The 12464-nt window shown below is 44.0% G+C and overlaps 1 protein-coding gene across 1 annotated transcript in view; it reads right to left on the reverse strand.

The window, feature by feature from the left end:
• Cltcl1 (clathrin heavy chain like 1) overlaps nucleotides 1-12464 on the reverse strand; it is a 130409-nt gene that overhangs the window by 53103 nt on the left and 64842 nt on the right. Inside the window, 7 exon segments of the mRNA XM_087202782.1 lie at nucleotides 5129-5251; nucleotides 7111-7345; nucleotides 8116-8258; nucleotides 8799-8924; nucleotides 10255-10418; nucleotides 11078-11258; nucleotides 11909-12073. Coding sequence (XP_087058908.1) covers nucleotides 5129-5251; nucleotides 7111-7345; nucleotides 8116-8258; nucleotides 8799-8924; nucleotides 10255-10418; nucleotides 11078-11258; nucleotides 11909-12073 — 1137 coding nt within the window.

Genomic DNA, 12464 nt, shown 5'->3' on the forward strand with positions numbered 1-12464 from the left:
ATGGAGATACCTCAAAGAACTAGGGCTGGAAGTCCCATTGACCCCACTATTCCACTGCTGGGGATCTTCCCCAAAGAATTAAAAGAATCATATCACAGTGATATATGTGCACCCATGCTCGTAGCAGCACTGTTTGTAATAGCTAAAACTTGGAAACAGCCCAAATGCCCATCAACTGGAGACTGGATCAAGAAAATGTGGTTTTTTTATAAAATGGAGTACTACTCAGTCATAAAAAATGAGAAATTAGAGACATTTATAGCTAAGTGGATGAACATTGAGGCAATACTCTTAAGTGAAATAAATAGGACACACGTGTAAATACCGAATAGTTTCTCTGGTGTGAGAAACTGAAAGTGTAAATAAGGACTAAATGTATAATAGGTAATGTGAAATAGGAAGAAAAGGGGCAAAGGGGAAGGAAGTGGGAGGGCTAGGGGAAAGGATAGAAGGGAATGGGATTAATATGAGAAAATGGAAAAATAGGAACAAAATCTTTGTAAATAGGGAGGACTGGAGGGGTTGAAGCGAGGGCTGGGCAAGGGTGAAAAAATAAGAACCAAGAGAGAATATGTAAAGGTGCAAATTTCCAATGATGAATGTCATTATATTGTATACCTAAAATGTACCAATGATTAGAATGAATAATCGATAATGTAAAATAGGAAGAAAAGGTCCAAAGGGGTAGGGGTAGTGGGAGGGGCAGGGGAAAGGAAAGAAGGGAAAGGAAAAATGATGAGAAATGGAAAAAATGGAAATAAAGTCTTTGTAAATAGGGAAGGGTGGAGGGGGTGAAGGGAGGGCTAGGAATGGGGAAAAAATAAGAACCAAGATGCATTATGTAAAGGTACAAATCCCAATGAGAAATGTAATTGTGTTGTATACCTACAATGTACCAATAAAAGAATTTAATAAAAAAAAATAAAAGAACCTGATTAAAGTTGACTAAAGACTGTATCTTTGGAGCTAGGGGTAAAGTTCAGTGATAGAATGGTTGCCTAGCATGTACAAAGTCCTGAGTTTGATCCCCAGTACTGCCAAAAAAGAAAAGAAAAAGGACAGTATCTTTGAAGCTAAACAGAAGGGGTTGATTCCTCCAGGGTATTCTGGAACAGATAAAGAAGAGAACATGGGAGATTTCCTCAAGGTAGAAAGGAAAGGGCAACTTAGAGTCAACCTCAGGGAATTCTGTTTTCTCTACTTTGATAATCAGTTTTTCCTTTCACATCCAAAGGGCTACAAGCTGGGTGGTGTCATTGTGAGCTTGAGGCAAGCCTGAGCTACATAACGAGATCCTGTCTAAAACAAAACAAAACAAAACAAAAGAGCTATAGACCCTAATATCTGTTCCAATGATCATACTATCTAAATGTACTTTAAAACAAATAATATGGTACACTAAACAGGGATGTGAAATTCTAGTTTACTGTTACCTTGTTCTGTCAAGTCACATACATAGCACACATGGCCTTCCAGCAGCATCTTGCCAGCAGAGGGCACTGTCCCTGCTTTGGCATAGACCACTTCCAGTGGGGAGGTCAAGTGCAACCAGAGATTTTCTACCAGACAACACTGAGAACCACCCCTAAAAGGAAACACCAACAAAGACTAGCCATGCTCTCTCACCCACCCACCCAATTATAGGTAACTCACCTACCAAAAACCTCATAAATAGGGTGAAATGACAGTTTTTCAAGGAGGAGATACCCCAGAAACAGCATTTTAGAAGACCAGCACTGTTCTTGTGCTCACTGAAAGCCTTCAGTGGCTCTGGGGGGGTGTCTACCACTGGTGTCATTACTGGGTTCCTCAGAGGCATATGATGGCAGTATATTAATGAGGAAGGAGAGATAGCTGAGGACATCTTACAGCTGACATATACTTCTGACCATGAATTTTCACCTTGAATCTTTTATATTTTGAGATAGGGTCTTGCTATAGAGCCCAGGCTGGGCTTGAACTTGTGATCCTCCTGCCTCAACCTCCTGAGTGCTGGGAATACAGGCATATACTATTGCAGCTGGCTTTCACCTTGGATCTTGAGGGGGCTAAAAGAGGTCCAGGATCAAAACATTCTGATCTACCCTTCAGGTGGCCTCTGTGCATTCAATGGCATGATGAGTGGCAAAAGCTCCACCTCAGTGTGGCTTATAATAATCAAGACAGCATGCCAAGGAGTTAGAGAAAGGAACCACCACAGCAGCTAACCAACCAAAGAGAGTAAATGGAGAAAGGGGTGCCACGGCACAGCACTTCAGGTCTATCCACAGGAGGAGATGTGCTTTCTGGCAACCCAACAGTAAAATCTATCAGTTTTTAAAAACCTTAGAGCCAGGCATGGCGGCACACCCCTGTAATCCTAGCTCTTGGGAGGCTGAGGCAGGAGAATCACTGTGAGCTCAAGGCCAGCCTGAACTACATAGTAACACTGTCTCAAAAAAAAAAAAAAAATATCAGGGCCAGGGATTTAGCTCAGTGGTGCCACTGCTTGCCTGGCAAGCGCAAGGTCCTGAGTTTAATCCCTGGTACAGAATAAGTAAATAAATAAATCAACCAACCAAATAAACAAAAGCAAAAAACAAAACAAAAAACCAACAACTAAAAAAAAAAACAAAAACACTAAAGGAAAAGCCTTAGAGCAGTTTATTTTTTTCTTTTCTTTTTTTTTTTTGGTACTGGAGATCAAACTCAGGTCCTTGTGCTTGCGAGGCAGACGGTGGAACCACTGAGCTAAATCCCCGGCTAGAGCAATTTATTTATTACTTTTTTTATAGAGCAGTTTAAACAAATACATATATAGCCAGTTGTGGTGGCATGTGCCTGTGGTCACAGCTACTTGGGAATCTGGGACAGGAGATTTCTTGAGCCTGGGAATTTGATTTTGACTTTTTGTTTTGAGACAGAGTCTTGCTAAATATCCCAGGCTGGACCTGAATCCAAGAATTTGAGTCCAGCTTATGCAACACAGTGAGACCCTGTCTGAAAAAACAGCCAGGTGGACCAGGCATTTAGCTCAGTGGTGACACTACCTGTCTCACAAGCAGAAGGTCCCGAGTTCAATCCCTGGTACCAAAAACAAAAAAACCCAGCCAGGCATGGTGGTGTGCACCTGTAATCCCAGCACTTGGTAGGCTGAGGCAGGAGGATCACCCTTTGTTTAAGGCCAACCTGGGCTACATCGTGAGCTCAAGGCCAGTCTGAACTACACAGTGAGACCCTGTCTCAAAAGAAAAAAAATCATAATGCATACCATAGGTTGTTTTAAGGACATAACTAAATTTCTACCTTCTGTTTAAGTCAACACAGAATGCTCAACCTAAGGTTACCTCAGGACACTGCTTTCTCTAAGTAAACTTTGTATGATAAGGATCTACTCCAGACACTGAAAGCAGTCTAGATGCCCCTGTTGTGTGTTCCCATTCAGAGGGATCCTGCAATAGAGTATCCCACTGGAGGTAGCTATAGATGATCAATTAGAGCACACTTTTTTTTTTTTTAGAGCAGACTTAATGACCAACTCAGCAGCTCCACACAGAAATGAGACAAGAAGCCCCACTGGCTGCACTTCAGTGCAGGGTTAAAGCTGCCCTCCCCAAGGGCCAATACAAGGTCAGTTACATGGTGTATCTGGTGGCTGGACTACACCTGGACATGTCTGATATCTGTGAACTTGGGGCTGGATTTTTTTTTTTTTTTACCAGTACCAGAGATTGAACTCAGGGCCTTGCGCTTGTGAGGCAGGCGCGGCGCCACTGAGCTAAATCCCCGGCCCTGGAGGTAGATTCTGAGAGAATCTAAGCAGACTCTGTCCCTGGCCCTTTGTTCAATGTTTTTATTATTTATTTATTTATTTATTTTTGGTACCAGGAATTGAACTCGGGTCCTTGTGCTTGCACAGCAGGCAGTGAAACCACTGAGCTAAATCCTTGGCCCTGTCCAATGTTTTTAGATTTGGGTGAAGGTTATTAAACCTTCAAGCCAATCCTCAAGATGTCTGTAAGTCTGAAGTTGATATAATAAAGATGGAAAATAATATGGACTTCTATAAATTTAAAAGTATTTCAAAACAGGGCTGGGGATTTAGCTCAGTGGTGCCACCACCTGCCTCGAAAGCGCAAGGTCCTGAGTTCGATCCCCAGTACCAAAAAAAAAGTATTTCAAAACAAAAAGTTTATTAAAAAATAATGGCATTAGATTGAGGAAAAAGTAGACAAAAAACAAGAAGGTAAAATTCAGTAAAAATAAAGGTGAAACCCAGCGCTTGGGTTTAAAGCATTTGCCCAGCAGGTTGGCAAAGCACATAGGGAAGGTGGGAACTTTAATTGATCATATGCTCAGTGCTGAAGCCACTTGTTGGACCAAGGTTTTATTTCCACAGTAATCTTGGCTACCCTTAAACAGTATGTTCAGTAGTCTTGGGAATAGCTGAAAACAACAGAGGCACTGTCTGCTAATGTCTATGAGGCTGTGACAGAGGGTAGGCCTCTTCCAGAGCTGAAGGAAGCCTGCCAAGAGGCTGAGCAGATTCGTACCTGTGCGGCCATATCTAACAATGACCCTGGTCCCAGCACTACACTCAGTTCTAACAAGGTTCTGTACAGTCACAAGAGGTGACTAGATAAGGGAAGTCAGCTGAGACATGTTAAGAGCCACTTCGGTCACAGGAGGCTAAGCTAGAAAAACACTTAAGAACCCAGCACGCAGGCATGCCATCAAGTATTCTTTTATGGGGCCCAACCCTGCTTTAGATATAAGAGCCAAGTCTTTCCTTAAATCAATAACAACTCCAAGTCAGCTCACATTTGGCAACTGAGCCATTTCTAGGCAAGCTATTTCTGCAGGGAAGGTCTGTAATAGCTGTAAAATATTTAAATATAACAATACGCCAGGCGTGGTGGGACACACCTGTAATCCCAGCACTCAGGAGATTGAGGCAGGAGGATTGCCTTGAGTTCAGGCCAGCCTGGGCTACACAGTGAATTCAGAGCCAGCTGAACTACAAAGCGAAACCCTTTCTCAAAAAAAAAAAAAAAAAAAAAAAAAAGAGTAACAATAAATCAGTCACTTGAGCCGTAAGAGGAATAGCAGGCACAATGCAAGCATGCATACCTCCCCTTCTGTGCCTCACCTGGTCAATCAGCTGTCTCCTAGATGGGTTGATCTCCTCAAGGACACAGGCCCAGAGCTCAGGATCCTTCCTGTGTACCAGGTAGCGGGCCTCACTTTTGAACAGAGAGTTCTCATTGCAAATCTGAAATAAGCACACTGGTATGTAACTCTAAGCAGACAATGGGAGCTACTTGGTTGGCATACCTCAGTGAGTTGCCTCTCCCTGCTGCTTGTATGGATAGCTGGAGCCCAAGTGAGATGTTGTGCTTTGACAAGTGACGAACACCATCCCACACTGTTACCACTGCTGCATTCCTCAGAGACAAAGTATCTCAAAATGCCCCTTTCTAAGTTAGTAGGATCACTGTCATCATCCTTCTGTAATGATGGACATACTCTGCATCTTGCACTGTCTGAGTCACCATGACTAGCCGCAGGAAGCTCCTGAGAATTTGAAATATGGTGTTGTTGGGAACTAAAATTTTAAATTTTAAGTACTCACATGTAACTAGCTCCAAACAGTCTCTAAAGTGTTATCAGAATAGCCCAGGACAGGTATAAAACAGCACACACACTGCAATGTTTCAAGGCCTATGAAACTTAAAATGTGCTTTCACTAACTGATCTTGAGATCCTTCTCTGAGTATTACATCTTTAAACCATCAGCTATCCACTGGGATATTTCAATGTGTGAGGCATTTGCTAAGTCTTGGTAAGAATCATATCCATTCAGTACCAGATACAGTGTTGAGTGATTTGTGTGTCTCCAAAGGTAACATGGGCTGCCTCTGTGTACAGAGCAGGGTAGCATAGCACCTACTGCACATCACAGCCTTCTCTTGGACAGACAAGACCTGAATGAACACCTCTTGCCCATTTAAACTTGGTCTTACCAAAAGAACATACTGCCTCATAGCACAGATGAGTACTAAGATCTCAAAGAGGTCATTTCAGGGCCGGGGATTTAGCTCAGTGGTTTCGACGCCTGCCTTGCAAGCACAAGGTCTCGAGTTCCATCCCCAGTACCAACAAAACAAAACGAAACAAAACAAAAACATGGCTCAAAGAGGTCATTAAACTGCTTTAACAAAAAGGTGGCAATTTAAGGCAAAAAGTGACTTTGTGGTATCAAACTAAGGAAAGTCCCAACTTTATAAAACCCAGTTCCTCAGAGACTGCCAGGTAAGAGGCTATGTCCACTCAGCCCTCCTGTCACTTTATCTAAAAACTAGGGAAGAAGGAAAAGCTGGTAACTGTTCTCCATCTTCCATTCTCTGCATGCATACCTAACACGTACAATCCCTGGCTGCTGAGTGTTTACCAAGGGCTCTGAGGTGCTAGGGACAAACAGGCCAAATACCTACAAGGAGCTTACAGTTTAACAAATATTAGATTCAACCACATGAGATTTGTGGATTTTTACCTCCAATGGTTAAGCACCAATAGTTCATATGGCTCAACCTATACAGATAATTATGTACATGCAGATCCAGCCTGGGAAATGTTGGCAGGAGACTAGGCAAATGTTTCAAGGCCAGCAATAGCTAAAGGATTGGGAAGAGATTGGGAGGGCATGTGAGGAGTTGTCTTCTAAGGGGCCCTTGGGACAAGGGGCAGTGGGGGAATGCAGATCACTCTAGGTGGGTTAGCAAGAAGGGAGGCTAACTGAATCAATGTGGGGAAGGAGAGTCCACAGAGGAGGTTCCGGGTCAGGCTAAAGAGTTTAATTTTGGTCACTCTCAAGTGACCAGGTAACGCTGAGGACACTAAGCAGAGAGGTGATGGATCAGATTCAGGACCAAGAAGGCCCACAGACATAATATATACAAACATGGCATAAGCAGGTCACAAAAAAGTGTCAGAATTACAAAGCAACTGAATGCATGGAAATGTACCTTATATCCTGGCCCCTTGGGTACACAGAAAGCCCTGATCAGCCCCCTTGGGCACGAGTTCAGAGCAACATGGGCAGTCAAGCATACAACCATATCTGGTGCCCACCTTAATGAGCTCAAGGTCACACTTCCCCCGCTCATAGGTAACACACGCCAGATGTGGGTCCCGCTTCTCACAGTACTGGCCCACTATGCTGCTGTCATAGTAGACGTTCTCCCTCAAGAAGAGCTCAGGGCTGTTGTTGCTATCGATGTAGATTTTGGCCAATGCATTGTGAGCGGCAGGCTCCTCACAGCCTTCATGAATTCGGGACTCCAACCAGGGAAGTAACAACTTCAGCCTTTGAAAGAAGGCAAATAATATAAAAGTCTAAAGGCTACCATTGGAAACTCCAGGGTAACCCCTAGGTTCTGAGGGTTGATTTTTTTTTTCTTTTGGCATTACTATGGATTAAACTCAGAGCTCCCCACATGGTAACCAAGTGTTATACCCTTTTCTAAAAATTTAATTCTGAAAGAAAGTGTTCCAATGGGAAGGGGAACAAGGGAGGAGGGAGGGAGAAAGGAAGGAAGGGACAAGAAAAAAAGTGAAAATAGAAGGAAAAAATAGAAATAAAGCTTTTGTACATAGGGAGGGGAGGAGGCTTGAGGGGAGAATAGGATAAAATAAAAATTTTAAAAAATAAATAAAATAAAATTTAATTTTGAGACAGTGTCTTGATGAGTTGGCCAGTGTGGCCTCAAACTTATGATCCTCCCACCTCAGCCTCTTAAGTAGGTGGAATTATAGGTGTATGACTCTATACTCAGCTTGTGAGGGGGTTCTTAAAGCAAAACAAAATGAAATGAAACAAAACAAAATATCACTCCATCAACTTTCAATTGCTCCAGGGATCAAGAGAGTCATGACTTCCAAATTGATTTCAATTGTTAAGTTTTTCTCTAGGGTCATTAGCACCAACTCATTCTTTGATCTAAGATGTGTACATGAAAGACCAGCCAAGAAACAGTGCTAGGGCCTGAAGACCCAGCTGACAGCATCTTGGAGAAACACAGACAATAAACACCAGAATCCAGAGGCAAGAGAAGACATCAAATAAGGATACCTTACCTGTTTCTTTTTTCTACTTCAGCCACCAGCTCGTCAGTAGAGAACTGTCCTCTTACCATAATGATTAGGCTTTTAATTACTTCTTCAGGACAATCCACGTCAAGCAGCCCTCCAACCACAGCTGGGAGCCGGCTAGGGTTAACCTAGAACAGTCAAGGTGGCAATTTCAGTGCTGCAGATGTAGGACATTGGTAGAAGCCCTTAAGACTTGGATGTTGTGGGTGAAAGTCTGTTTCGAACTGAATTGTGTTTCACCAAACTTCATATGTCAAAGCCCTAATCCCCAACAAGACAATATTTAGAGACAGGGTTGTTAAAGATGTAACTAATGCTGAGGGTGGGGCCATAATCCCATAGGCCTAGTGTCCCTATAAGAAGAGACAACAGAGCACATGCACACAGAGGAAAGGCCATCTGAGAACATAGTGCCAAGGTGGCCGTTCACAAGTCCTGCAATCCCGGCCAGAAGCCAAACCTGCCAGCAACTTATTCCTGGACTTCTGGCCTATAAAACTGAGAGAAATAAATTTCTGTCCTTTAAGCCACACAGTCTGTGGCATTTCAGTCTTGAAGCCTGAGAAGATCAATATACCACCCTTCAAAGTGACAGTCTCTGAAACAGTCAGAGGGAAGGAGCAGTCTGTTAGGTGCCACCCTGGGAGCCCACAGTAGCCCATCAGTACCTTCTGAACATAAATCTCAATGTACTTTTGCAGGTTGTTGCAGTATAAATAGAGGACAAGACCATGGACAAAGTTAAAGCGATCACACACAATGATGAGGGGCAGCTGGTCTGTGAGCTTGACCTCCTGAGGGTTGAAGAAACAGAACAGGTGAGGAAGCAAGGACCCCCTAGAGCCAGCCTAGCCTCGGGATAATATCCCAACATAGGACAGCACTGTCTGTGCAACAGGGATCCTGTGGGGGATAAGACTGACGGCTAAGGCATGGACTTTGGGGGATACAGTGTTTGCTTTGGGACACAAGTGGGGGTAAGGTAATAGTATTTGGTTAAAGAAAAGAGAACTCTGCTAAATTTGACAGTAACTTTCCAAATTTGTACAAATCCAAATATCATTTGGGTTAAGACAGTGGTGGTGAACCTGTGGCATGCATGCTGCAATAGGCTGTATCACTGAAAGCTCTAAAAGGTTCCCCATCACTGGCAGACACTATGTACATGCTCAGCACAGACCAGGCAGCCCTCAAGAACAGAAAGCCTGGAGGACTGGGGATTTAGCTCAGTGGCACCACACCTGCCTTGCAAGTGCAAGGTCCTGAGTTCAATCCCTGTACCAAAAAATCCCCCAGAAAGCCTGGAGTAAGGGCTGCCCTTCCAGAGAGCAGCCACAGGGTGGGATGGCAGAGGGTGCCCTCCATACAAGCTCAGTTCCCAGATCATAATGGCACCTTGTCAGAAGAGCCAGCAGGCCACCACAATCACGCGCGCCCCTCCGTTTGGACTCATACATAGATTATATTTTTCATGCTCCCTAGAAATACATGACCTTATTTTCTCCAAGGGAACATGAATCAAAGTGTCACTTGCCACCTGCAGGGCTCAGCTATGAAAACCACCTGCTCAAAAAAAGAAAGAAGGAAAGAAAACCACTTGCTCTATTATTCAGTACTTTTCTCTTCTTTCAGTTGCCAAGAAGTCACCATTTAAGACACACTGCACAAGATGGTCAAGCAGCCATGTGCCTAGTGTTTTAAGGATGGTGGCAACAAAAGCTGTCCCATTCACTCCAACTGACAACCAGGACTGCTGCATGAGGAACAAGCAGACTTGTTCTTCATGGCTCTAGCACTGAGTGGTCTCTTTATTACTCCACCTTCCTGAGTCTAATCAACAGGGACACAGTAGGGACACTGCTGAAATACAATTCAGGAACACGGCAACTCCCTCCACTCGTGTGCTGGATAACAAGAGTATAGACAGCTTGGTGCTTCTTTCCACAATGTTTTTTTTTTTTCTTCTAAGAACCTTAGACTTTAAGGTAGAGATCTGCATTGGAGACTATGGAAACACAGTCTGGACAAACCCAGCTTTTTGCCTTTTACGACAGTTGGCTATGAGTATGGCCGCCTCTGCTACCTGGGAGAGCAGCTTGTGTAGGGAGGTGTTACTGGACACACCTTCAGGAAGTTCTTCACCCGTTCTGGGATATAGCAGCTGCTCTCACGACATATCCCCTCCACCTCTTTGATTTGTCCTATCTTGTAGGCAGCCTGAATGTACTTCAGATGCACATCTGGGTCTTGGCTGAAGTTCACAATTGAGCCCAGGAAGTAGAAGAGGCCTATGAAAAGAGACTCCTCCATGTTTTTCCTCCTAACATTTACCTGCCTTCTCCATGATTGCTGTCTACCTTTTCCTGATGGCTGAGACTGCAAAGACCTTTCTCCACATCCCAGTACCCATGGCCCACTCAAACCTCTTCATCCACATGAAGTTCTGCCCTGGCTCCCCAAAAAAGACCTAACTTGTTCCCAACAAAGTCATTCTACCTGTGGGTGTGACACCCACAGAAGGGAAAGGAAGGTAACTGCTTCACACACACCACAAAATGGTAGCCCCTCCACTGTGTGATGTCACTCAGGAGAGAACAAAGGAGCTACCCTTTCAGGTCTGCTTAGATCAGATACCAGGCCCTTCCACTAGTACCCTGGACAAACAGTACAGGATGTGAGATAAATTCTGTGCTAGACTGTGCTTCACAGAGACACAGGGCTTCACAGACTTTAGGAATGCAAGGGGGATTCTAAGTCTCTCCACCCCAATTCAAACCAATCTGATTTCTTTCTGTGGAAACACCTGAAAGGTTACTGAAATTTAGTAATATACATGAGATAGTAGTAATATACATGAGATAGTAGTAATATTTTTCCCTTGACTGAGCAGCTAGCAGCATCTAGGAAAGCAGGTGCAGTAGCAAGGTGGGAGAGCTGTACAATTTACCTTCATAACTCTTGAAAGATTCAAAGAGCTCCACTAGGGACCCTGTGCCCAGCTGCTCATGGTACTTGGAGGCCACTTACACACACAGCTGAAGATTCTGTCTGATGTTAGCAGACAGCACGGCACGCAAACATTCCAGAGAGTCCTCCACTGACAAGGAGCCAAAGAAGTTGACAAGCCACTGGGAACAAAGAAGGAGTCTGTATGCAGCTGTGGAGCTGTGGACTACTGTAAATGCCGATAACACTAGGGACATAATTAGGTCATCAGGTCTTGCTCCATCCGAAGTATCACAAGTGTACAGAATTTCTACTTAACAGGACTGAAAAGCAACCATCTATCATGGTGAAAAGTGGGAACAAGGAGAAAACTGAATAAGATAAGAACTTAAACTATTCATTCTTAGGCTGGGGATTTAGCTCAGTGGCGTCGCACCTGCTTCACAAGCTCAAGGTCCTGAGTTTGATCCCCAGTACCAAAAACAAAACAGAATTATTCATCCTGGAATAGTTCACAGTTGATATCAAAAACTATTTGGTAAATGGAAACATGAGCTAATTTAGTTTTGTTAATGGTTTCAGAAGTACTAAAGGTTGTCAGTGTTAAAAGATTATCTTTATTCCTCCTATTAGACTAAGTCAGAGGCAGGAATTTGGGAAAAAAGTGACATGGGGCCTAGACACACTGCTACGCATAGATAGCTATGCTCTTGGCAGAAAAGCATAGCAGGCTCACACCTGATCCCCAAATCCCAAACAGATACTGAGAGCAAGTGACACAAAGGACTACACACACTAGCCGCAAGGGAAACATCCCAGTGGTATATTATACCTCAGGATTGAGGAGGTGAGTATGGACCATAGCCCTCTTGATGTCATAGAGGTCAGGGTAGTGCTCCAATGCCCGCTGTAGGAGACCCGCCTTCTCACAGAGCTGGGCAATGTGGGCCTGATCATAATGTGTAAACATCTGATTTCCAAAGATGGCATCTGCAACCTGTGAAACAGCAACTCCAGTAAGAAAGCCTGATGGTGATAATAACTTTTTTTGTTTGTTTGTTTTGTTTTTGTTTTTTGGTACCAGGGGTCGAACTCGGGTCCTTGCGCTTGCGCAGCCGGCAGCGAAACCACTGAGCTAAATCCCTGGCCCAGTGATAATAACTTTTTAAGAACAGCTGCTCAACCATGTCCCCTATGGTAGGGTGCGGCTCAGGAACCACTCCTTATGGGGTGCTGACCATATCTTTTAAAACCCTGTGGGAGTAGACATGGTGGTGCATTCCTATAATCCCAGCACTTGGGAATCGAGGCAGGAGGCCAGCTTGGGCTACATAGTGAGTTCAAGGCCAGTCTGAACTGCATAGCGAGACCCTGTCTCCCCCCTAAAA

This window comes from Heterocephalus glaber, unplaced genomic scaffold (genome assembly GCF_053883595.1).
Source record: "Heterocephalus glaber isolate CG9 unplaced genomic scaffold, H.glaber_assembly_v1.0 deba00001781, whole genome shotgun sequence".
Lineage (NCBI taxonomy): Eukaryota > Metazoa > Chordata > Mammalia > Rodentia > Bathyergidae > Heterocephalus > Heterocephalus glaber.